Source organism: Anser anser (assembly GCF_964211835.1).
Source record: "Anser anser genome assembly, chromosome: 10".
Lineage (NCBI taxonomy): Eukaryota > Metazoa > Chordata > Aves > Anseriformes > Anatidae > Anser > Anser anser.
In genome coordinates, this window is record NC_139730.1 from 15033014 (window position 1) to 15060403 (window position 27390).

Below are 27390 nucleotides of genomic sequence, written 5' to 3' on the forward strand. Positions count from 1 at the left end.
TGTTCTGTTTTGTAGCACATACACTAACTTCCTCAGGGACTTAGTGATCCCAATTTTTTGCTAAAGATGTTTACTCAAAACCATCAAACGTGATATACTGCTACTCCAAACAAGCTGCTCTTGTTGTGTGACTCCCTCTTTCTCTTACATACCGAAGTTTCTGTAGGAAGTCAGTCTAAACATCCTGACTGATGGAAGAAAATTACAAATCTTAGACAGTTTAGCTACACAAACTGCAAGTATCTCCTGACTTGGATCACTCAGATTACTATGCAATACTGTCATTTGGAGCAGCCCCTAAAAATGTTATGTATGCAAGCAAATACAATACAAGTTCAAAGCTGAAAACTGAGAGAACAAAATTATTTCTTGAGTGGGGGAAAAGTACACAGGGACTATCTTATATTGTACTGAGAGTCTTTCTTTTATTTATTATTTAAACAGTCAGCATCTCTTTAAAGTTGTGTGACAGCTTTGATGACAGAAAGCAGATCTCTCTAATGCACATCTAGCAGCAGTGCCAGGAATGCCAGCAGATGCATAAGCCTTTTCTACAACTAGACAGGGACTGCGAAGAGAACTGGCCAAATATGGTGCTGCTTCAGCATCCCAAAATGCCTTGAGAGTTACACGTGCCTGAGTAGCAGTAAATTCACCTCACCATGCTCAAAACCTAGATTATTAGAGAACATTTTCTATTGCAACTGCATTTCGTGCTGCATTTTTACCATTAAAACTACAGATTGGTGTACCCTCCCCCATCCCTTCATCCTTTTTATAAAAGTGAAGATAGTAGCTCAGAAAGCCCCAGTGTGATAGCTAGAGGTGGTGCCGTCAGCACTACAGCAACTGAGATCCTGCCAGGGGCTCGGTCTGTTGGCACATGCAAATAAGCGTATCTGCACAGCCCTGCTTTTGAAAGGGTTTCACAGCTTTCACAGAGCAACCTGGTGCTGCAAGATGACAATTGCTGGCTTCCAACTTTACAGTTAAATGCTATTTGAACAGTCAGTGCTTCAATGTGGACACAGCAGATAAGTTAGACTAAGGACAGAGGAGGTGTATTGTGTGGGACTGCCACCTAGACCATTTTGACAAAGAAGGAAAGGGTTAACAGTATCATTTCTGTGTACAAAATGGATCTCTGCCTGCCTTATCACAACAATTTGTACCTCAAAGAAGAGTTACTCCTGGTAAGAAAGAATGCGTAGACTTAGCGTTGCTTCCTCCATTTATACAGTTGCATTTCTCACAGCAACGTAGTCCAGAGGTACCCAAATAAGTCCTAAATGGGAGACTGGACACCAGATGTAGTTATACGAAAAGTAAAATGCTTCTGAGGAAGACCTTCCTTTCTCTTTGCTGTGGTTAATGCTGCTGGTTACCACAACTGAGAAACTTCCCCTCTTTTATTTCCTCCTCGTGATAAGAGCAGTTGATTCTAAGCTGAGCAGCAGGAATAAGGAAAACCGTAACACTTTTATTCTAATTTGGAGGATGGGAAAAGGGAAGAAGCTATCTATTGTTTCATTTCCTGGATCTCATGCCTCTGTGTAATACTGTTCTGAATAGATTTTAAGATAAACTGTTTAAATAGAGCTGTCTGCAACAATTGGAAAACTAAATGAGGAGAAATTATTATATTGACCATTCCTACAGTGAAGTTCAGTGTTTTGTGGCAAACTGTATTTCAGAGTGATGCTGGACATAAAGACCTAAAGAACTAGAAAACAGGAGTCTTCAAAATAGTGCAAAGCTTTAGAGCCAGTTCATGAAACAGTTGATTTCTCCCAAACCCTCTTACCTTAGGGTCCTGATGAAAAATGCCTTTTTTTTTTTTCCCCTTCAACATCCCTTAAACAGGTTATAGGAAAAGTTCTCCACAGGTATATGACAAACTTTCACATGCCTAATGTGTGCTACATGTGTAGCATTTGTAGGAAGCATCACTCTTGTGCTTCTGTGGATTTTACAGGTGTGGGTACAAGGAAGGGAGAGGAATGGTACACAGCTGTGTTGCTGAGCAGTATTGACAAGCATTGTGCTGGGCCATTCCAAGGTAAGGTTTAAGGAAGGTAAAGTTAATTAGTTGATCTACTTCACCCAAATATCTTTAGGGGATGTAAATAAAGAGGAAGCAACAGAAGTTAAAATATAATCTAGCCAGAGCCAAAAATAGCATTGACATTTATCCCGTTTCAAATGATTATGTAATCATTTTTATTTAAAAATAGTTAAAAAGTGATGCCAAATTTACTCTATGCCCTAAATGCATCTCTCTACTGAGAAAAATGAGCGCCATTGTCTACACTCAGTAAGAAAACAGATAAAATTGCCAAGAACCATGTAAGCTCGAAGGTAAAAACTGAGCTCTCAGGTTTGAGGGCTGTAGGTTATTCATGGAAGTTTTGCACAATGAAATTGTGCAAGGACAATTTCTGCTTAGCACTAGTGACAAGTAGTGGGGCAAGCTTGGCATATGAAGGCAGAGGCATAAATTCCACCTAACTCTTCATTCTTTTGTTCCCCAGCATTTGTTGAATTCTTCCCACTTTCCATGATTTAAGAGCTCTTGCAGATGTTTTAGATTTCTTCTAATCACATTTAAGCACTACTTACATTGTTTTTTAAACAACATGCAATATATAATTTTTTTATATTAAGCTCCAGTTTTCCAAAGCCTATGTTGCCCTGCACTTTTTTGTTCTCATATGTTACGCATTATAAAGTGGGCGTGTTAGCCAGAAATTATTCCACAAGTATTTTCAAGTTTTGCCTATTCTGTGTCTGTACACATTTCTATCTGTCATAGCACAAAGGCACTAAATGGAATTGTGGTCACTAGTATATTTGACATTTCACACTTGGCCTGGAAAAAAAAACAGTGATACAGTTCAGCATTGCTTGCTGAAGAAGTAATGAACAGTAATCATACTGCAGGATCAGGTGATAGAGCACAAGCAGCAGCTCTTCTAGCACAGGACCGGCTCACACTGCAAGACAGGAATGGGAGAAGTCAGAATCATTCCTTGGAAAAAAGGAATAGTCTTTCTGCTTTCCACTGCATATCTGTACAGCTGAACAGTGCAAACAGCATCTGTGGCCATGAGTCAGCTATGCGGGAGCATTGTTTGTCTCTGCTCTCTATCCAGGAAGAAGTCCCAGACTGTGTGCTCTGCTGAAACCCAAACCCTGCCTGGAAGACTCTGAAGGTTTCAGACCACCTTGCTGCCCACAGAGAGGTGCTAACAAGTCAGAACAGCTCTGATAGGAAGCAGGAACCTGGAGCGACATGAACAAATCTAATTGGGCTTGTGAAGCTTAGTTGGAGTGGGAGAAAAATCCTCTGGGAATATATCATATGAGGAAGTTTTTCATTTTCTTCCTTCTTTTTTCACTTTCTTCCTTCTTCTTACTCTTCAGTCTTTCAATTCCTTTCAAGCAAAGTAAGTGGTCTCAAGTACCAGTATACCAGAAACATGGTTAGGACTGATCGAGTTCGCATTTGCTTTTCTCTTGTGTTCAGTCCACAGGCAAGGAACAAATAGGAAAAAAAAAAAAAAGCAAGCTTCACCCAAAATAACTTCCTGAAACAATCACTTCCTCAACGGTTCACCTCTCTCCTGTGGGCAAAGAGAGAGTGTCAACAGATCAATGTGGGCAGGAAAGGCTTTTAAGTAAAACACTTCCACAGTGATCAAATGCAAAAGACAACAGAAGTGGGTCATTCACTCAGGCATATAGGAACTGTCAGCACTAGTAGGCATGGCTGAGTGGAAAGGGGCTCTGTAAAGGCACTTAGGGCGAGCCTCCAAGTTCACAGTCGAATCATCACCAGAGTAAGTGGAAAGAGAGTCTGAGATAGCACAGTAAAATATATTTGGGTTTTTACACTGACAGCACTTTTCAGACACCAGTAAGTTGAACACCAGCAAGATCCAATTCCCATAGGATCCTACTGGACAAAATGTCCAGCATACAACTAAACAAAAACATCATACGATGGGTGAGCAATTGGCTGACGGGCAGGGCTCAAAGGGTTGTGGTAAATGGGGTCACATCACGCTGGCAGATGATCATTAGTGGGGTCCCTCAAGGCTCCATTTTAGGGCCAGTCCTCTTCAATGTTTTTATAAACGATTTGGGTGTAGGACTAGAAGGTGTTTTGAGCAAATTTGCTGACAACACCAAACTTGGAGGAGTTGTAGACTCGGCTGAGGGTGGAAAGGCCTTGCAGAGAGATCTGGACAGATTGGAGAGATGGGCGATCACCAACCACATGAAGTTTAACAAAAGCAAGTGCCGGGTCCTGCACCTGGGGCGGGGCAACCCTGGCTATACGTACAGACTGGACGACGAGATGCTGGAGAGCAGCCCCGCAGAGAGGGACCTGGGGGTTGTGGTTGACAGCAAGTTGAATATGAGCCAGCAGTGTGCCCTGGCAGCCAGGAGGGCCAACCGTATGCTGGGGTGCATCAAACACGGCATTGCTAGTTGGTTGAGGGAAGTGATTGTCCCACTCTACTCTGCGCTGGTGTGGCCTCACCTCGAGTACTGTGTGCAGTTCTGGGCACCACAGTACAAAAAGGACATTAAACTGTTGGAGAGTGTCCAGAGGAGGGTGACAAAGATGGTGAGGGGCCTAGAGGGGAAGAGGTATGAGGAGCGGCTGAGGTCACTGGGCCTGTTCAGCCTGGAGAAGAGGAGGCTGAGGGGGGACCTCATCGCAGTCTACAACTTCCTTGCGAGGGGGAGTGGAGAGGCCTATTCTCCATAATCACCAGTGACAGGACCCACAGGAACAGTGTTCAGCTGAGGCAGGGGAGGTTTAGGCTGGACATCAGGAAGAGGTTCTTCACCGAAAGGGTGGTTGCACACTGGAACAGGCTCCCCAGGGAAGTAGTCACTGCACCAAGCCTGCCTGAATTTAAGAAGCGATTGGACTGTGCACTTAGTCACATGGTCTAAAATTTTGGGTAGACCTGTGTGGTGCCAGGAGCTGGATTCAATGATCCTTATGGGTCCCTTCCAACTCGGGATATTCTATGATTCTACGAATCTTATCTGCTAATGCATTTGTCCAGCAGGTGGGAGACTGCCTTTAATCCTAGGCTATATTCCATGATGAAATGGTGCAGTCCATTGGAGAACAAAGCCATTGAATTGTCCTTTACCATCTGTTAAACAATCCATAGAAAACAGTTCTTTTCCTCAGAAGGAAAGAGTTATATACAGCACATGCAGAGAATATACAGCGTTTTCAAGGGAAGAGGCAGTCTGGTTTTGCGTGACAGTTCAGTCATACCTGCACTCCAAGGTGCAGTTTGCATGTAGAGAGAGAGGCTGTGTATGAGAAGTTTGATTGACATATCCTGGAGGCAAATAGGGTCAAGAAAACCTTGACACAAATTCTTCTCCATGTAGGACAGGCCCATACATTAAGAAAATTACTAAACTACTAGCAAAGTCATCCAGACTCTCCCTCAGCTATTTCTCTCCATAGTTCCTACAAGCAGCTGTTCTAAGTGTTGTTTGTAGAGGGGCGCGTGCTGCTAACTCATCCAAACAGTAGGCCTCCTGCAAACTTTTAAGAGCTCTCTGCTTGTAGCAGGCATCATTTTCCAGACCTTGTAAAATGTTATTCTGGGCACTGGTCTATACCCTAGGGAAATTCCTTACTGAGCAATTACAAGGACAGCCAGTGACCCAATAACCTTCATTTTCTTGGGATGACGCAATGGCCAGTTCACGCTCAGGAAGTACAGCAGGCTGAGCAGAAGGTGAAATGAGCTGCTGAAATTCCCACATCAGCATTTTGTTTCCATTCCATCAAGGGCAAGATTTCAAAGTGTGGAATGGTCCTTTAAGTTCTGTCTTTTATGAGGTCAGGCTAAATGCTTCCCTTTTATATATGAAGAGAGGGTGATCTTTGCCAGAGTCCACACTGGGTTTGCTCTTGTTTTGATTTGCGTTTCGGTTGAGAGCTCTGTGTAGCAGGAAATGCAACTTTCAAAAGCAGTTCAGGCTTTGCTGGAAAGTGGACCCTGTAAGAAACAGTGGGCTGCAGAAGCATTGCTGCAGCAGCAGCAGCAAAGATGTTCTGCTGTGACCCCACTCTGTCTACAGACTGTAACTCAATCTTCCTTTCTACCCAGTCCTCATCTTCAAGACTATGCTCGATTTGGGGCAGTAAATAACATACATGAAAGAATAAGACAGGAAAAAAAGCTCATAAGAGTTGGCTAGGTTGTGTGAGAAGGGCAAAGAATTCAACATAAACCTGACTGTGAAGAAGTGAAAGGCGGCTTATAAAATTCAGGATTGCATGAGAGGGATCCTGTAAGACATTGCACGCTGTAATTTCCATCTTCTTCATTTAGTCAACTACAGTTGACTAGACAAGAAAAAACAACTCCCAGCACAGCCTGTAGAGACCTCAAGGAAAGCATTAGAAAGTCTATTAAAATAGTTAAATTGGATGAAAGCACCTGAAAATGTTCTGTGGTGGGTAGTACTTGCAATGGCAGAAAGATGAACTGGATGCACTGACACAATTGTGTATGGTTTGGCTTGACTGCAGGCACAATGAGTATCCTGAAGTCTGTACCGCTTTTAAGATTACAGCAGTCAGCAGAAGTAGCTTGAACATTAACTTCAGCCATGTACAGCTAAAATTGCACCTGATCTTACATAATGTGTCTCACTCACACGATACATGTGTGAGAAGCATATCATATCACCCTGAATTACACTGAAGAAAGCACAGCATTGTGCTGGGACACAGTTCCCCAAAGGCTCAGATAAGTCTTCACAGCCCACAGTGATCCAGGAAATTATTTAGATTTCAGGCTGATAAACCTGTAGAACTAGCACTGCGTTCCCATCATACATTTCAGTGACAATTTGTAAGGGACAAAAGCAGGAGGGCCCAAAGGCCAAATCCTTTGTGACTGTATAAGCCTGTTTCTCAGTCTTGATGTCACAAGCAGGTTGATTGCTACTCCCCTCTAGCCATACTTAAAGACAAGTCCAGAATTTCCTTTCTCTCATGGCCATGAATTCTCTTCCTGCCTAAACTTATTCAGGACCAGTACATACCAATTGTTCTTATGGTAACAGTGTTCTGAATTTAAATAGCTCCGCATGTCCCAACTCTGCACTTACCTTCTTGCTGTTTTTATGCAGTCATATCCTCTATGAGACTCTGAAGCTTAAACATGTCTCCCCTTCACTCCCACAGCAGACTTTTCTTCCCCTTCGATTTCAGAATTTACGCCCTTAGAAATGCTGTGCTTTGCCAGCTCAATATTTCTATTCACCGAAGGGTTTCTGCAGGAAAAAAAAACATCAGGGCATTCAGCACTGGCACCTGGAATGAGTTCCGGGGGAGCTAGCTTCATTACAGAGCTACTGGAGCTCTGTGGAAGTAGTTGGCCTGAAGAGTTGCCAAGAGGGCTTCAAGCAAATATATGTCTTTTTCTTAAAAAAACAAATAAAACAACAGGAACTCGCTGCTGATGGAATGGGTTGCACATGAGACTGGACAAATATTGCTAAATCAGTAGAGTTCCAGGGACTGTATACCAGGTGTGGAAACAAACCTTCAACAGGATGCAGGATTACTCTTTAGGACTGCAACATTAAGATTAGTCTGTTCTCAGTCTAGAAGGGAACAAAATCAGAGGAATTTGATGCCAAATACTAAAAAAAAAAAAAAAAAAGCCAGACATTTTCTGGATGTCTGTGTTATTTGAGGGACCAGCCAGGGATGAGTTATTTGTCTTTGAGCTATACAGCTGTTAAAGTTCCAAGAAATGAAGTCATGGCTTTCAACAGGCCTCGGTTATAGCATGTGTTTCTGTTTGAACTTTGAAGGTGGCCTTGACTCTCAGAAATGCATGGAAGTCTCAAAAGCCACCACCTACTTGCCTGCAAGATCAAAAGGGACCAAAACAACATCTGAGCTTACCTTATTTTAAACATGATCCTGTAATTCAGCAAACGAGTGCCCTTTCACCATCAATAGTGTCACTGCAGGTCTGACTTACCCCTTCAACACTTAGGGAAACTTGTTACCAGAACAAAGCCATCACAGCATCGCACAACACTAGCACTCAGCAGACAGCAACATTTGCTGTATGAATTCCATGGTTAATTTTGACCAGCAGGGAACAACTACAGATAGTAGTCCCTGCTTGGAAGCAAAAATCTGAAAAAAAACATGAAATACTTTGTTTTCTGTCTCAATTTATGTATTTTCAGAGTTTCTCTAGGAATATAAAGGTATCACAGCACTTCCTGGCCCTGAGATTTGTGTCAGCATCTACCTTTTACAGGAAAATCCAAGTATATTCCCCCCAATCCTTATCCTGTTTCCTTTTTGCAAAACAGCACAGATGCAGCAATATCTTTTATAGTGTTGATAAAAGGGTGCAAAGCTGTTATCTCATGCTTTCACCTTGCTCTTGCTCATGGTGAAGTTCTTTTCTCCAGCACAGAAGTTAGACTTGTCTGTGGTCTGATGTTTGGCTCCTCTTCAGCCACATTTGCAGAACACCTTTGGACACATCCAAAGCTGTGCTGGCACCTCAATTCCACTGTATTAAGATGACCCACCAGACCTATAGAGACCTCTCTATAAAATCCAAAGCTTCTTCTTAACCTATGCCTGCTTTACAACCCCCAAAGAACGTAATATGCAACTTCTTATTCTTTATTCAATATTTCTCCCTCCACTCAAAAGGTTATTAGTACATTAGAAACCATCCAAAGTGCTAAGCAAGGAGGAACAAGAACATGAAACAACAAAATGCAAAGGAATACCTCTTATCTTCATCTACTGACATTATGAATTTACTCATAAATCTACTTGGGGACCAGTGTGAACTCTGCTGCTAGCAAATACATTTGAAAAGGGACTATAGATTGAAGGTTCTCTGTCTAGTGGCTGTTACCTTTACGATAGTGAAGAAGATCTGAATAGAGTCTGACCTCTTCTGGAATGAGTGCACTGGCAGCCTGGGTTGTTTCACAAATCATTTAGTCTAGGAGATGCTCTGCATATTCCAGTGGAACAGGAAACTCCTAGAGAAATTTTTGCATCTAGCCTCTTTCCAAGATCTTGGACAAACCAAAATATGACTGAGCTGGACATGTAATAAAGAGCCACTCACATGATTTCGAAGAGATCAGAGATGACTCCTGAACAATCGAAGACGTTAACCAGAAAATTCTCTGTGGCCTGTGGCTTGAATTGATGGGTCACAGGATCAGGAAGCATCACAGACATGTCACAGAAGTGGTTGGGCTAGAAAATTACCCTAAATAGCCTTTACTATCACCAAATGATACAGGATGATAATGGTACTGTAAGCCAAACACAACGGGCAATGAAATGATCTATGAAGCTGTTCTTTTGAGGTCTTCTGTTTGAACTTGTTTGCTTTTTCCCCCCACAATTTTGGTATGTGAAATAATGTCTCATTAACACAGTCCTGGGGCAGAAAAGATCAGCAAAATACGTAAAATCTCAACACATTCATACTGAAGTTCTCATTTACTTTAATTTTTCTAAGGCAAAAAGAAACATGCTCAAACTTAGGCTGGCACTCAAACATTTAGCTGAAATCACTATTGATTTCATAAAGCAAAATTTTGGGCTTGGTTTGACGAATATATTCAATTTGTTTCCTAACACTCCTCATAACTGATACTCCTACAATGTGTGGGTTGCTTGAACCCACCTCATTTCAAATCTATTAATAAGAACATGATTATTCATGTTCATGACCATAGAAGAGGGGACAAATTCTGTTCCTATAACGCAGTTTTGTGAATTTAGGGATTGAGTGTCCTGTCAATAATGGCAGTTAATAAACACCACTGAAGGATTTGTTCTTAATTCAGAAAATATATTGGTTCTGATTTTGATAATAAATCTCTAAGCTAAGAGCCCTAGTTTCTCCCCAGATAGACACAACTGTGACTAAAGCTCCACATACTAAAACATACTGACTTTCAGGGAGAAAAGCCAACCACAAGTAGATGTGAGCAGGCAAAAACAGATGCAGGCAAAAACAATTGCAAGAAAAAAAAAAAAACAGAAATAAACATTTAGCTGAAGTCTCCAATGATTTCATGAGACAAAAGTTCAGTCTAGGCTTGAAGAACAAACCCATTTTGTTTCCTAATATGCCTGTCTTAGATCATAACCCAAATATTCCCAGAGTGACTGTATTGCTTTAACTCTCTACATTTAAAATCTAGTAATCTTTGAATTGTTAAGTAAAGCAATGAACTTCCTCCCCCCAGTAAAATATACAAAACTGTCACAAGTACAAGCATTTAATACGTGCTTGAGCAGCTACTAGATGTCTCACACCAGCTTTGCCACATATGCCTTTTTTCCCTTTTTTTTTTTTAAAGTACAGGCAACAATTTATATAGAAGTATAACTAAATATAATCCTCAGACTGAATCTAGAGAAAGTGTGCTATTTTAGAAATATAGTGTCATTTCAACTCCCTTACTGTTAAAAATGAAAACAAAAGATGGATCTTTAGATGAGAAAATTCTCATCCTTATATAGCCGAAGGCAAAAAGTAACTGCAGACAGACAGGAGTCATTAGTGTGGTGCTGTTAATGTCTCTCACATGGATGAGAGCTGCAGATGACTAAAGGCATTTGTGAGTAAACTTCAAAACTGGTTCAATGGATAAAGTGTCACAATAAAAGGCTTCAGTGCCTCAGGATTTTCATATTTTGCAGGCAGCTTTGGTAAAGCAAGAGGCTGATTTAAATAACCTGCAAGAGCTTTGGGCCAAAGTCCTAAAGCTGTCACTTCTCTTGTAGAAAAAGACAAAAAATGAAGCATTGAGTAAAAGCTGGAGGAGAACGGAGGCTAATGCCTTACTAGAAGCCTTTGCATGGGGCAAAGCCAAGGCACTGAGCACAAATTCTTGCAGATTAATTTCAACTCTGGAAGACAGGATGTTTGTCTAAAGCATTGGCAGTGAAAGACAGGGTTGTTCTTGGCACCAATCACAATCACTGTTTTAGTCCCTCTGCTATACAGTTACAGGAAAAGAATGCATTTGATTTCTCTGGAGCTGACAGAATACAGAAACTTTAATGTAAAAAATAATGTAGACCAGTTAGTGACTAAATGGGAATATAAATATTAACCCTTTCCTTGATATGTCCACTACTGATCTATTTAGTTCCTGGCTAACCAGTCCTATTCTTAATCAGGTCAACAGTTTGCTTACTTATGTTCAAGTAAACATTTTATTCAATAAATTAAAATACACAATGCAATTGGAATCAAAAGGTCATCAACTATAATACTGGAACAAACCTCTGTTTTAATCTTCATACTTGATCAATTGCACCTTACAAAATGCCACCAAAAAGATTGATTGTGAACCATATTCAGAGTAGACAAAACATGCTACAGATAATTATTTCAGAACAAAAGGATTATACTAACAGCTCAGAAAGTACTGAATATTGATCTGTGTGGAGTTGCAAATTCCAACTGATATTATTAAATCCAGCAGTTTAAAAGTAAGAACTGTATTAAAGAAATAGCCAACTTTTTCTGACTGTCTTCATGCAATCTTCTTCACAGACTTCAAAACAATTCTGAGACTGCTAAATCAGCAATTGACTGTACTGTGAGGGAATTTTCATGTTCAGTAGTTCTGAAGTTATGAACTTCATGTTCCACCTAACATTTTTAATAAAAAGATTTTGACTTTATAGGCATAGCAGTTACGGGTAACAGGAGAAAAGAAAACCACTTCACCTGAGATAAACTCTCATGGTGGACACTTCAGGACACCGAGTAGTCACCAGCCCATACTATCCATTTTTAAAATAAGTAAATATACTTATATGAAATAATTAGTAGGGAAACAAAATCAGATCTGATACATAAGACTTCCATTATCCAAACTAAGAGTGGATAAATCCAACATATTAGTATTTGTCCTAAGCAATGCTAGAAAGAGCTGATCGGTGGAAAACTTGGTATATATATTGTTAAGGGATGATTGAGAATGAAAGACCAGCTCTCATAAATGCTTGGAACAAAAGGGAAAAGGAAAAAAACAAAGTAACTTGTAAAAAACGTTAAGGACAAAAGGGATTGAAGCACTTAAAAAAAAAAAACACATTTTAGTCTTAAAGTCTTCAGGCATTACTGGGCAAGCACAAAAAATTAACTTCCGCAGTCTCTAAAGTTGTGGCTAGGATGTTTTCAACACATACTAAAATGATGCTACACTGAAAACAAGGACAGCAAATACCAAGCAGCTTACAGACTACGTTCTGCCCAGAAGTATCGGAACTACCAGCTACTGAAGAAATGAATGCTGTTATGCCTCAGTACCAGGTCCTCCAAAGCAGAGTAAGTTCGGAGGTGCATCTGTCCCCATGACCATCCTGATGAAAGCTGTGATGATGCTTCTTAGTTGGAAATACCCCCATGTGGCTTGACCCTGTGCTGCATGCACTTAGTGACATTGCTCTCCACTGAATGATGCTTGGTGCCCAAGGACAGAGTTCACACGTTAACAGTAAAGTAGTTCATGAGCCTGATCCACTCTGTGCACCTGTCACCTCTGAGCTTATTGATCAGACTTCACCACAGATACTAAGGTCAAACAAAATAGCCATCTGTAACAGACTAGCATCTCAAACAACCTAAGTTTCTTCATGTGGCATCAAACTTTGTATCACAGAAATGTGTTGTTCCATTAACAGGTACAACTACGATGTGTTTAACTTACACTACTGTGAGTACTGAAAAGCAGGTTCCAGGAATCATGTCAAATATGGGCAGATAAATTGTTAATTGTTATGCACTTATGTAAGGACAACAATTGCAGTGCAAGTCAAAAAAACATCCAAAACTATAGATTAAAAAAACTAAGTGGAGGGGGATAAATTTAATGATGATGGATGCCATACTCCTGAGGTAAATATCTTATCAGTTTGGTCTGATTAAGAGCCAAAAAATTGCTCATGAGCTAAACACATTTAGAGTGAGAAAGTTTCTACAACAATTATCCATTCCTTCACGAGGAATTAGGTAATGAAGATGCAGAAAGTCAAAGGGGAAGGGAAAGACAAAACAAGAGTCTAGCCTTCAATTTTTGTTTTAAACCTTTTCTTACTTTGAAGCTTCTGATGTAGAAAAGGAAAAACTTAAGACATGATAAAATGTTCCATTTGAGTTATTTTCTGGACTGTTAGGGAAAACAACACTAGACTATTTGTACACAAACAACTTTGAGGCATTTTGCTTTTAATTTGCATACAATTCCTTAAAGTGAAATCCACATGAAGAAGGGTGAGATACAACAGAGCCCATTTACCATTTCACAAGTTAACAGCACAAAGTAAACATCTGTCCTCCCTATTAACTAACTTCCATCCCTTACCCCAACTTGTCACTTACTGCTGCAAGTTTCCATGACAAATAAATGCATGGACTAGTTCCAAACTCCACAGATGTTCACATGTGGACTTCAGTGGTACTGCAGATTATAACATCAAGAACAAATTGAAATAGAAAACCTTGAATGTGCTTATATTCTCTGAATGTTTCCCAAATCAAGTCCTAAAGTTCACAGTAAAAAAAAAAAATACTCCTTGAATTGTTCTATTCAGTTACTTAGCTGACTGTGGTTCCTCTGTGGAGCACATAGCTGAGAAGAAAAAGAACAATACTTTCTGTCAAATGAGAGAGAGCATTAAATCAGGAATAGAGAGGTGTCAAAATAACTATGCTGAAATGGACTTCCCAAGCAACTTTATCTGGAACACAATTTGAGCAGGCTCTTTCCACCTATGAACTCATAAAATTTTCTAGCTATGCAATTTCTGCATAAAGTTGAACTTGACCAGGCTTGCGGCTTCTTTCACACCGGCAAATACCATTTTGACCAAAATATATTAAAACATTATTATATATACCTAAGGTAGAATAATGGCAAGGTACTAAGGACAGCATCATCTTTCTTCGTGTTTTAATGAGACTAAATAATAGGATAAAAATAGGCTGAAAGGAGAACAACAACAAATCTGTCTTGTAATCTTTCCAAAAAAAGATAGGAACATATGAGAGAGAGATTGCAGAGAAGCTTGGCCTACCATCATCATCAGAAAATCTCTATCATTTAGAGCTGTCTGTATTTAGGTCTTACAAGAGTAACACTGATATACCTTTCTACCTAAAACTTTACATGAAGGCTTTTTACGTGTGTAGGAATTCTTAACATGGAGATTCTGTGACACTACATCACTCACTGAATTCACTGTTTAAAAGTTGAGTGGAAAAAAAACACAATTGTGCTGAATTGTATATTACAGAACTCAGAATTGCGTCTCTGACAATAAGGGTTGTGCATGCACAAAAGCTTACACATCACAGCACATCTGTCAATAACCAATGATTCTATCTGGCATTTCCCTTTTTTCCCCTCTCATCAGTATGGATTCTCCAAAAATTCTATTGTCTGAAATATTTCAGTACCAGAGAAGAGACTAACAACAACAAAAAATCTTTGTACACGTTAATATTTATTATTTTTGTAATCATTTTTCCTATATATTTAACACTAGTGTGACAAAATTCCTGTTAATTATATGCCATGCAAGTAACTTAAATGAGTTAGCACTATCTAAACTGGTAAACCTACCACTAGGGGTTACTTCTGAGTCTACAAGATATTTCTGCAACAATGTTGACTAGATGAGTCTGCATATAACATAATAGGCTCAGTTGGAGGTACTTTACAGGTATCTAAATGACAGCACAGCCTTCAGAAGCACTGTAGTGGCATCATCCTTTGACCTAAGTAGACTTGACATTATTAAGAGGGCTTGAGTGGAGGTGTAGGTATGTTGGAAATTGCTGTTAAGAGGGACGGTGTTTCTGCAGTTAGTCAGTTTATCTTTTGCTAGTTAAAGTTGCTGTGGTTCATGTTCCTTCTTTGACAGGATAAAAGGTAGAGATTTTACTCACTCTACCCATGTTGCTATTGTTTAGGTCACAACAGAGATATTGAGAACATACAGTACCTTTCTGCAGCTGAAGACAAAGATTGCTGCTCAGACTGCTGCTATTCCTTCTCTGCAATTCTTTGGTGAGTACATTTTCATCAATACCAAGTATGAAAATAAACTCCCTAGAGTCCAGATCTTTATTATTTACATTACAGGAAAGGTCTACTTGTAAATCACTTATTCTTTTCTCCTACGACACCCACAGGTTTCAAAACAAAATAATTACAAGTGAAATTATTAAAAGAATAGCAAGAGTTGTGATAGTCTTTTGTTGTACTGGGTATTTCCCTTTTTAACTAACATACATTCTAACAGAAATCCCACAGTACAAACCAGATAATTTCAATTACAAAACAGAACACTAACTATTCAGTCCAATGTGAGAGCATGTGTATGTGTGTATAATACTGTAAAAGTAGTCACACATTAGAGGTATATAATTCGAACAGCATCTTCCTTCATGAACCTGCTATGATTGAGGCAGTGACAAGGTTTCCATTTCTTTGTTTTCTGCGCTCTCTAAAGAATGGCTATTGCCACATTTTGTGAACCATAATACTGTACAAGCAGAAGCTTGTTGGTATCAGGTAAGGACTAATAACACTAGTGCAAACAGGTGCAGAGAGAATTCCTCCAGTTTTGGGATGAACCAGCTATATAACACTGAAAGAGGCCAGGCATCTTCTTCAAACCCACATACGTGCATCTTTCCCACTCAAGACATACCTTTTTCTGACTTGATCTTCTCATTACAAGGGTAAGGGGGAGAACCACCAGCTCATGTGATATTTATCACGTGCATGATTTCTTGACTGTTTTCCTATTAATACTATGCATGTTTTATAACAAGTTTTTATAACAAGTCAAGGAACAATAATTATGTCAAGCATCAGGAAAGTGACAATAATACTGATTTAGAATCTTCAATAAAAAGTAAAACATTTTGTCCTGAGATGCAAGTCCAGGAAGGAACAGGAATGAACTTAATACTGTACCATTATTTGATCATCATGCACCTCAGCTGACCAGATGACAAAGAACAAGTGTTTATTGCCCTCTGCTCATCCAAAGATATGATAAGCAGTTTATTTAGATAAGTGCTTGGCATACCAGAATGTTGTCAGACCAGTTCTCACTGTACTGTCCCCCTTTAGCTTATTTCTTCAAAAGAAAAAAAAAAAAGAGAGAAAAAGGAAAGAAGAACATCTCAGCAGGTTAACCCTCATCTTCTCTCAGCTCTGTGGGTAGAAATTTGTATTGCTGTTGGCGGATCTGAGCTAGTTTTTTCCTTGCCTCTTCCAGCTCTCTTTCCTTCTTTAGCATTTCTTCTTGGGCTGCAATGATCTAGAAAAAAAGAAGCATGAATTAGGATAGCAAAGAATACTGTCTGTAAAGCCATTCTTCTTTTTCTATGGCACCAGTCACAGAAAGGGTTCCCAGCATTATCCACAGAAGTTTCAATGACCTCAGCAGGAATTGCTCAAATATTTCCCAGATTCCATCAAGAATAGTACTTTATTCCCACTTGTTACATATAGAGGATAAAAAGAAAAAAAAGTATCTTCTAGCACAGTTTTACCATACATCCATGTTGGATTTTAGAATGCTGTGCTCTTCCAATATTCACTGTCCCATTAGCAAAAATTAGACAAACACCATGTCTTAACATATTGTTTGTGTGACAGTAGAATTGCATGCTCATTGCTGCATGTAACCAAAATATTTTCCTGCATCTTGAAATGCCAAAGGAGAAATGACAGTACTACAGAAATTGACAAGTTACAGTATGTAACCTCAGTATGGTATGTACAGTACAGTATGTAACCACAGTATGGTAACCTCAGTTGATGCTGTTTCTTCTTATTCATAACAGTGAATCCAGAATTTGGTATAACATCAGAGCCTTGAAATCTTCGTTATTATTTCACCATATTTAGTAAGGTCAGTGTAATGAAATGTCATCAGTTCTTATCTCTCACGCTTCGTCTTTGATGATGTACACAGAAAACTGGTGTTCCATTAAGACTTGGGGATATTTAAAGTGCATAATAGAAGTTTGAAAAGAACCATTAATTTAATCAGGACAAAAATTGACAAGATATTGGACAACTGTAACTGCTCTTATGGTAACCACTCAATGAAGAAGTGTAGTCATGCTAGAGCATTTCATGTTGCTGTTATGTCAGCGGTTACTTAACTGAGGGAAGTGATTTATCATAGATCTCTATGTAGCTTTGTCCAGTCAGAAATACAACATGTGAACATTGTAATGCTATGCTACATTTCCATGACAGTTTTTCTCCACCTTAGCTATTGGTGATTGTACCAACCTGAGCAATTCCACCCACAAACTTTGTTTTGACCACAACGTCGTCATCCTCTGCTTTTCCAAATGCTGCTTTTTGAGCCGCCCTGACAAGATTGTCTGATGCTCGCTTGACAGCATTTCCTGCGGCCTTGGGAAAAGACAGAAGAAATTCAGTAATAACAAAAATGCATAATTGTAGCATTGATTCTTCTGAGCACCAAAACTAAAACATTTTTGCTTACCTTCACAGGAAGGCATCCTTTTTTGTTTGTTTCCAGTGAAAAGAAAAGTAATCCTTCCAAAAATCTAAGCTTTGATCAAAATCAATCTCTTTTACTAGAGCTAAAAGGTGGAGCTGGCACCTTGTTTTGGAGCACTCAGGTCTTGAAGACCATTGACTAGGAAATACCCTGTGCAGACAGCTGACTAGCATAGTGCTCAGCATCATATGATCTGGCACTGAATTTGCTCTACTGTACTAATAACTGGTGAAAATCATGGAAAGCTGACTCTAAAAGAGTAGCCCATGGTTTAAGGGGTACTGCACATGGAGGTGTAAATGAGATTTTTGATAAATCACTGGCAGTTCTTAAAATTTGTCCCAGATAAGGCACGCATCTGATATTTTGTATTTCAACTTGGTTGATACACCAAAGATTTGACCTATGCCTCCTATTTGGCTCTTACTGGAATCCTCCTCCTTCCCACCTCTCTATCTAATCATCAATGTCAGAACAGAGGCAAGAAAAGAAACTTCTGGGCTGCTGCGGACTTAGAGCCAAGAGGTGTCATAGGTCACTCAATCTGAGAGACTGACTGGGAGACTTATCTATTTATGTGCTACTCAGTTGTACATACAAATACTGAAATACATTTGGGGACCCACCTTTCAAGTGCTTTATCAAAGAAAAAACTTTACGAAATGGGACAGAACACGAAAGATATTTCTACCTCCTGTGCAAGAGAAACACCTGTGAAGAATTTAGTAGAGATACCAGAAGGAACATCTTATCAAATTGACGTGACTTTATCACTACTCAAACTTGCTTCCGCTATCCTGTACAGCATTACTTTGTATCAAGTACTCTTAAGAGTAATTGAATACTTCATGAAGGGAAGGATGTGAATGGTTAAATCTCCTATTCCCTTACTCGAACCCCTGGACTGGGAAGATGTTTATCCTGCAAACTAAATTTTACACCTTTGAGCTACAGGAGTGGATTTGCATGTCACTGAGATATTCCTGATGCATGGAATGATATTATAGCTGGAGGAGGTTGGGACAGACGTAAGTAAAGCTTAATCTATTGACCAACAAGACTCTAAAAGTTTACATAGGGTTAATGAACTTTTGATCTTATCCAGTAGTGTAACATCTCACACTAAGTCCTGCTCATACAGCAGATCAGTCAATGACATCAACACACAACATTGATGTTATCACAGACTGTAGAGAAAAGGCAGATACTTGCAGTGTTGTGACAGGAAGAAAGAGAGAATAGGAAGACCATTCTCTGTTCCATGGCTCCCAATGTCCCCGGGGTGTTATGTGCTGAGAACACTTGTTCCCACAGAGGCCACTGGCCAAGACAGCCTGCACTGACATGCTGGAGGCACACAGGCAGCAGGAAGGGAAGCCACACGGACCAGCTCTTAAACCCCCTCTGTCCTATTCCATATCTCAAATATCACCTCCCTTTCAACTTAACTCTTTTTCCACCTGAAATGACCCAAAAAACAAGTCATTTGAAATTTGCTTTGCCTAGTCTGGACCTGATCCAAAGCAAATGGAAACATTTCCACTTATTTCCTTAAGTTTTGGAAAAGATTCCCTAACAGTACATTCCAAGCCACCATTCATGGGAAATGCAGTTCAAATGCCTTCTCCCAAAGCTTGCAGCTGTTTGTGGGGCTAGAAAAGAGAAAAATAATATACTCGAACTCCTGTACCTAAACTACTGATTAAAGCTATATAAAATCATTTGTGCTGGGGGCAAAGCTAGCTGAAAAACCACGGTAGATTTGGCAAATCTACCAGTAAAAATATTTGGTAGACATCAACTCACTGTTTTTGCTATGATAAAGGACATCACTTCCAAGCGCAAACTGCTTTTCCCTTCATTATTCATTTTGGGACTAATATAAAGCTTAGTAAAGTGGCAAAGTTCACTTTCAACCCATGCTTAGACTTGTCTCCTTTTCACATTCCCTTCCAACTTTTCACATTCCATGGCTATTTAATAATATTTGCCTACAGTGACTGAGTACCCTGAATTTCCTGGCAGAGCTGAGAAAATACAGCCTCAAGTACATGATTTTGTTCCTGTTTCTATTCTTTGTTCTGCATTTAAAATTCATTGAAACCCATCCGGGCATTTGGATATGAAAGTAAAGGTTGAGTTACAGTTGGAACTATCTTGCAGTTACTGATACCTCCCCCACAGACCCACGACAAAGCCAGTCCATATGAATCCACATTAAAGCACTAAAGCCATCTCATCCCTAGGGATAACATTAACATGCCACTGCTTTCTGTGGAAACAAACACATTTCATCCCCTCATACATTTATTTTTTCTTCCTAAATACTTAACCCATTTTTCTATGTTGAAAAAATGACAATATCAGTTCCTCTTGCTCAGACAGCTACTCAGTCATGTATTTCTGCTGGGCTTGACCTATCAAGACCTATCTATACGCCAGTTGTTATATTGGACAGCTTATATATAAGCATCCACTAGCAGTATCTGTGGTAAAAATTGAAAAAGAGGAAATTCCACTGTCAACAAAGATACTAGATATTGGCGTGAAAAAAAGGAGCTGAAATAGTTCTCGCATTCCAGGCTGAGCCTGCAGGATTGGAAGTCAGAAAAGGCTGTAGCCGTTTTTAAATGAACACCCTCAAAACAAAGCTCCAGGAAACAGTAGACTTTACCCATCATAACACAGTGCTAAATTCCGTAGCAGTTCAAACAAGCTAAATGTGAAATAGATATGTAATGTGAAAATGAACCAGTTTCATTTAAAAACGTTAAAATGGACTTAGGTTGAGGTGTTGCATCCAATTCTGGTTGCGGGTTTCTGGTTGTTGTTGTGTTATGTTTTTTTTTTTTGGTCTGACAATGACTCTCCATTTCAGAAAATTTCTGTTCACAACTGGGGTCTCTTGACACCTAGAAACAAAGGAAATCTGAAACTGACTACATCCCCGGCTGGCAAATGCTTCATTGAACATATGCATAATCTTGCACAGGTCAGAAGGATACTCATGTGCAACCAAGTTAAGCCTTCTTAACAGTCTGCAAGCTCATGCAACACTACAGGCTAGGGGAAGAGTGGCTAGAAAGCCGCCTGGCAGAAAAGGATCTGAGGGTATTGGTTGATAGCTGGCTGAATACGAGCTAGCAGCGTGCTCAGGTGTCTAAGAAGGCCAACAACATCCTGGCTTGCAACAACATCAAGGTGCTGGGGTGTGTCCAAGGAAGGGCAACAAAGCTGGTGAAGGGTCTAGAGAACAAGTCTTAGGCAGAACGGCTGAAGGAACTGGGATTGTTGAGCCTAGAGAAAAAAAAAGTGCAGGGGAGACCTTATCACTCTCTACAACTAGTTCAAAGGAGGTTGTAGCATGGTGGGGGTTGGTCTCTTCTCCCAAGCAACAAGCGATAGGACAAGAACAAACAGCCTCAAGTTGCAACAGGGGAGGTTTAGGTTGGATATTAGTAACAATTTCTTCACTGAAAGGGTTGTACCAGCACTGGAACAGGCTGCCCGGGGAAGTAGCTGAGTCACCATCCCTGGAGGAATTTAAAAGATGTGTGGATGTGGTGCTTAGAGACATGGTTTAGTGGTGGATTTGGCAGTGCTAGGTTAATGGTTGGACTTGATGATCTGAGAGGTCTTTTCCAACCTAAATGATTCCATGATTGATTTTCACTGGAGGCCTAACTGAATACAGAATAATTGCAGAGAAACTCACTAAACGCAGTTGCTGTAAAAACGCACACAAACTTTCTCAGCTCATGTATTCCTGTAATTGATCAAAAGTATACACCTATGAATATTGCATCTAAACCAGGCTAGGCAAAGACTAGTCAATGTTTGCATCTCTCAACATCTTTCAAAAATGAAGAATAAAACAAACATTGAAGTGAGCTTTAGCTACTGCTGAGTAATGAGAAATGCACCACTACTTCATCCTTAATGAACTGAAGTCCCCCAGAATCCCACAAGGAAAAGTGAGTGTAAGTCCAGAAATTCAAGAAACATCCAGAAATTCTGGATTTGTTCAGCAGTGCTAAAACAGTGTTGACGTAGCACTACTGTGGGTTTTCAGTAATGAAGAAAACAAGTACCTGTAGCCTCCTCATGGCTTCAGAGTCATGATCAGCCTTTACTTTGCAAGCCACAAGAAGTTGTGCTGTAGAAGCTGCAACTTGTTTTGCAGATGAGATGAGCTTCTCCTCACTAGCGTGGCCTTGTACTGAGGCATTAGCTGCTTCACAGAGATTGCTGGTTGCAGCTGCCACCATTCGGGCCTAGGAGTCAGTAAAGAAAGTCACTGTGTGTTCTCACAGGATATTATTTCTGCAGACAAAGTACTCGTTTGCCTGATATGTTAAGGACCAACAAAAAAGAGAAGTAGTTACTCACAGCGGAAATAAGTCCCTGAGACCACTGTCCATCATCAGCTGCATTTGCAGGGATTGCTCCAACCTGAAAAAACAGTTCAGAGATGGCTTACAGTGCAACAGAAAATACAGCTGTTTTGTCTTTGATTTAGATAAGCAGTGATCAGTGAAAAAGGACAACACCTGCAGCTGTTACTGAGCACAACACATAGATAAAGGAGCACAAAATCCACTTGAAAGTTAGTTATCACGAAGTGTGCTTCCAGCACACATCTGCCTGCTCTGGTGGTGTCCAACTTGCTATGCTGCTTGAATTGCCCCACCCTTGAAACACATTTAGAAATCCCACAGTAATACCCGTTACAGCTGAGACTTTGGCCTAAACAACACTAAGCAGTAGATCATTAACTCCGGGCCTTTCAAACAAGTTATTTCTGTCTCCACAACACACTTGGATTTACATGATTTCTGAATTTGTTCTGATTCTGGCATTATGGAAAGGTACAAAACAGAAAGCTCCCCAGGGATGTCCCCTAACTGCCTTCGACTCTAGTAATAGCATTTGAGGAAAGCATCCCATTTTTCTGCGTGGTTCACTGCTGCTGCTGAGTCCATAGAATCAGCGGTACTGGCAACAACCAAGAAAGAGTTTTCTTCCAATTTCAAATGAAAAACCAGGAAATAAAAGCTTACAGTTGGTCACCAACCCCCAGTTTGCCTGGGTTTGGGAGGTTTAGGGAGAAGAGCTGAAAGATGTGAAATGTAAACATGGTCCAGAACCTTTGCATGTTTTAAAAGAAATGGAAACAGGGATTTGTGCATAATGAGGATCCCAGGGATCACAACTGAATCCTCATGCATGGCATCAACATAAACAGGATATGGTGACACTATTGTAACATTATGAGAGAATTCAGTTATACACCAGAATATGCTACAGTTCCTGAATTTGTAAGGTTTCAAAGTTTTCTTGCCTAAGCATTCCCAGAAAAATCATTTGATGTAGTCCATAAATAAAAAAGTATAGGCACTGGTGTCGAGAGAGAGAGAGAGAGAGAGAGAGAAAGAGAAAATATACAGCCAGGTGTGGTAAAAGAAGATAGATCAGATCCGACTTCCCAGACTTCATCTGTTCTGCAGAAATTGCTATAAAAGAATTAATTTCAAGTAAAATTTCTTTAACAAACTCTTCAACTGCAATATTGTGCAAGTTTGCCCTTTAAGTTACTTTCACAGCTTTTACCATGTAATGTGGGAAATTTAAGTGGGACAAGAATGTGCCTGGTTCACATATATCCATGCAGTTGTCTCAGTATTTCCCACTGCCTCCGGACCAATTAAAAGGTCAGTGAGAAATCTAAGCCAGTAGTCATTACTCTTCAGTACTGAAGAGATGGATGTGGAGCAGATCAAACTTGTCCTTCCTTCCTATGTACCAGGGTCCATATCACACGCCTCAGAAGGTTTCTTGCAAAAGCAGAACGCTTCCTCCAGCATCAACAACTAAATCCTCCCAGCAGGCAGGTTGGAGCCATTCAATATGTGCAAGAATTCCGTCAATCACTTTAGGAGCCAGCTTCCCATATTTCTGACTAATCTGGAGGTACAGGTGCACACACGTCTGTGGATAACCTGAAGTGACAATTATCTAAAAACTAGTAATTAGTAAAGACAGAAAGGAGAGAAGGAGAAAGGGTTTTCGCTTCTGTGTATCAGAAATATCTTATGGCCTTATTTATTTGTGTATCATGAGAGGAACTTGCATAAACAATTCTAAAGGTATTTTTCATTACATTTTCATTTTGACTGGGATTAATTTCTTTCCTTAAAGATCACTGCATTGTCTGCTGGCTCAAGAGAAGAAATCCAAGCAGGCAAGCAATTATCAGTAAAAGCCATTCAATGCAAAAACTTGATGATCTTACAGCAAGTAACCATAGAATAATGAAAGATAAAGCAAAACGGCTAAATTCAGTAAAGCAGGCTGAACAAATCTGCTGTTATGGCACTATATTTGACAGGTGTGCTTCTATTAGAATAGTAGACTATGGCTTTCCTTCAACAGACAGATTAAAGTGGTTTTTAGCGATTTTCTGAGCTTGGATAGAAAGCATGCATGTGACCTTAGCCTCAGTCTGAAAGATTCAAATGGAAACATATTTGAGAGAGCAAAGAATCCATAACTACCAGACAGATATGCAGGGCTCACACCTGTACACAATGTATAACCCTACAGTGGCGGTGGTGAGAAACGTAAAGCAAGCTGTATATATGTAATGAAACTAAGAACAGGTCTTATCACATAAAAGCAGACTGCACAATAGTCTAAATGAAGCAGTAAGGTAGGTCAAACCTGTCATCAGGGGGACTGTTTCCACAGTCAATTTCAAAAGGAATTAATAGCTTTTATGTGTTATCGAAAAGTTCAATAGCTACAGCTTATAGAGGGTCTTTTCAAACAATTGCATTACTATTGTTCCAAAACAAGTGTGTTGTACTCCTGCTGGAACTAAAGCAAAAAGTTCCACAGGAATCACAGTTTAAGTAGACAGACTCTCTTTTGTAACAGGATCCATGATGCAGTCTGCTCAGAATAAAGACTTAGATGAAATTAGAAACCATAACTATACAACAAAAATGATCCTATAAACAAATGGTTCTCACAAGCAACATACCCATTCAAATTTTACATTTCAAATTATATTAACAGGAAAAAAAAGACAGTGATGGATATGAAATGGATTACAAAGAGTTCAGTTCTAACAAGACCAAAAGGATAATGGCATGTTATTAGCACTGCTTCATTGGTATTTACAAGCATGTCCACTTAAATGTACCCAATTTACATGCAGGCCTGTGTCCCCATTGGATTAGACAAGAAAACACTGAGGGCACAACTAGTGAGGCCCTTTGCTATTCCTGTCCACAATGGTATTGTATACTGTGACATTTGGGTTTGGACACCCAGGCTGTGACAAAGGGACTCTACATTACTTGCTTGAATCACATCTCTTCATGAAATGAAAAAAAACCCACAACCTCTCTGCAACTGAAACCTTTGAAGAAGCTAACTACGTGATTACAATTGCTAGACTTAAATTAGAAGCATTATTTTGAACAGATCCAGGCCTGGGCCATGTATTCTGGACGAAGAATGAAAAGATTTACTTTTTCACTAGTCCATTCCCAAGCTTCTTTTTTACTCTTTTAACACAGAACAGTTAGGAGACTAGATTCAGTTTCAATGCTTCCCCTCAACACTGTTGATACTTTTCCTGTTTACCCACCTTTCCCTGTGCCACGAGTTCTCTCTGTGCTGCTGAAGCTGACTTCACAAGGGCACTGGTAGCAGCGGCAATGGATTTAGCTGCTTCCAGGATCTGTTCTTCAAAATCCAGAGTCTCATCTGCTTGCTATAACCAAGAAAGAACAATGCCACACATTATTCACCAGAAAGCAGTTGCATTTTGAAGATCAACAACATATGTAAGCTGAGACAAGATCTTGAAACCAACAAGTATATTAAAAAAGAGGTGCAACATGGTTTTCTGCAAAGGAGTTTCACGTGGTCTACAGCTAAAAATCAACATAAATGAACTTAAATATTAAAACACTCTTGTGGCTGATCATATGTGAAGTTGAATATCACATGAGATATTTCAAGAACTGCCTTTAACTTTCTAATACATTACACTCCACCAGGGATACTCAAAACTACATTCAGAAACCTACAAGTCTGAAAAGAAATTCTTGCCTTTACATATCAAAATCATCTCTGTAGTGCTACAATACTGACTTCCCAGAAGCACTAAATGAGATGGGAGGGTTTTCTAAATACTTAAATACATACGACATTAAAAAAGGAACAGTGGTAGCCATATAATATGCCATTCACCTGTACTAGGAAGTGTAATAGAAACTAAGCAAACACATAGATTTAGCATCTTTTGGTAAGAGCTGGCATTCCATAGAGAGCAGCGCTGTGCAGTAGTCCAGTTTAGTCATCTGGGAGATACAAAGGTCCAAAGGTCTGTCTGGAACAATTCAATCATCCAGACATGTCTTTCAACAGGCATGTGTGAATAGACAAATCAACTATTCCTAATGAGGTTTCCTGCTATTTAAAAGGCAAATCTGTTGTGCCATAAAAAAATAAAAAAACCTTCCTTGACTTGCTAATCATTTAGACATGTACTAAAAAAGCTTATTTAAGCATCTTACTAGTTTCCTGAATGTTTAACAAAATCAATAGATAAATGGTTATGATTGATTTACATATATATATATATACACATACAAAAAAAATAAACCAATACAATTTCTTTTGATTGTGATTAAATCACAAACCTACCAGAATCCAACACAGTATGACCAGTAGGACTAGTGGATACAATACCACAACAGACCACTTTGTGAGAGATGAAGCTTTTGAAATACGGGTTTCGTCCAACTTATGCAACCATCGCATTGTTGTGTAAAATAACTAGGAGCACAAGCTATGTGAACTTAGAGTGAAGCCCTGCAGATCAAATGCTCAGTTTTTTTAAGTGCATCCATCTAAATTTAACGCAGGTTTTGTTCTGCTGTTACTACTATCTGATGTAATATTAGTCAATCATTGTCACTACCTATTTAGTATTTAATTAATTATAAAATTGCACATCAAGCAGTGACTCAATCCTACAACATTTCACGTAACTGCCACCATATAAAACTAAAATAAAGTCCAAAAGATGAAACTGCATTGTCCATGGAGAGCAGAAAAACTTAATGACCTGAAAAATAAAAACTGATGTGCAGATGAAGTTGTTTGGCACCTAAAATTCTTTCTTAACCATTAGGAAGAGCCACCTAATGCAAAGAAAAATATTTGTCTTGTGTTGCTATTGGGCTAATGCCATCAACTGAAGTGTATGTCTTTGTAATAGAAATATGATAAGAAATGTCTTCGTAAAGTGAGTAACTCATGTTCCACCTGTATTTTTGACTATGCTTGCAATGTAAAATCATGACCAATTTTATATCTAAATGGTAATTACACTGAGTTTCTCAAACTTCCAAATCCTACATTTCCTGTCATCTCACAACTCCTTTGAAGGAAGGGAGTTATTTATGGGGAAAATAATAATCTATTGACTGTAGATCCCCTCTGTGAAGAAATTATTTTTGAACTGGCCTTACACAGCACTCAAACTATAGAAATTCTGTCGAGTTTTCATCTTCTCTAACAACTTTTTTTTCTAGTAACTCCCTGTAATTTTCCTTCAGCATTCTCAGGTATTACATCTAAGGGCTGGATGCTTATCTCTGAAATGGAGTAGACACAATGCCTAATCAGCACTGTGGGTATGTTTACCTGCCTGTACCCACCTAAAAGCATTC

General features: G+C 39.5%; 1 protein-coding gene and 1 long non-coding RNA gene across 8 annotated transcripts in view; one reads left to right on the forward strand and one right to left on the reverse strand.

Annotated features, from left to right (window-relative positions):
- LOC310905177 overlaps positions 1-16265 on the forward strand; it is a 29453-nt gene extending 13188 nt beyond the window's left edge. Inside the window, exon 2 of the long non-coding RNA XR_014588841.1 lies at positions 1976-16265. This is a non-coding gene — a long non-coding RNA (uncharacterized lncRNA). The remainder of the gene's footprint in view (positions 1-1975) is intronic.
- Positions 1-27390, reverse strand: part of TLN2 (talin 2) — a 227399-nt gene that overhangs the window by 38006 nt on the left and 162003 nt on the right. For 6 of the 7 annotated variants that reach the window (XM_083850954.1, XM_083850952.1, XM_083850955.1 and 3 more), the window contains 5 exons: positions 25296-25421; positions 22031-22093; positions 21733-21915; positions 17404-17529; positions 14571-16417 (listed from right to left, as the gene is read on the reverse strand). In XM_083850954.1, coding sequence (XP_083707080.1) covers positions 16289-16417; positions 17404-17529; positions 21733-21915; positions 22031-22093; positions 25296-25421 — 627 coding nt within the window. In that variant the 3' untranslated portion in view covers positions 14571-16288. Of the gene's footprint in view, positions 1-7164; positions 16418-17403; positions 17530-21732; positions 21916-22030; positions 22094-25295; positions 25422-27390 lie in introns of those variants that run through there. The other variant, XR_014588799.1, reaches the window with a different exon arrangement.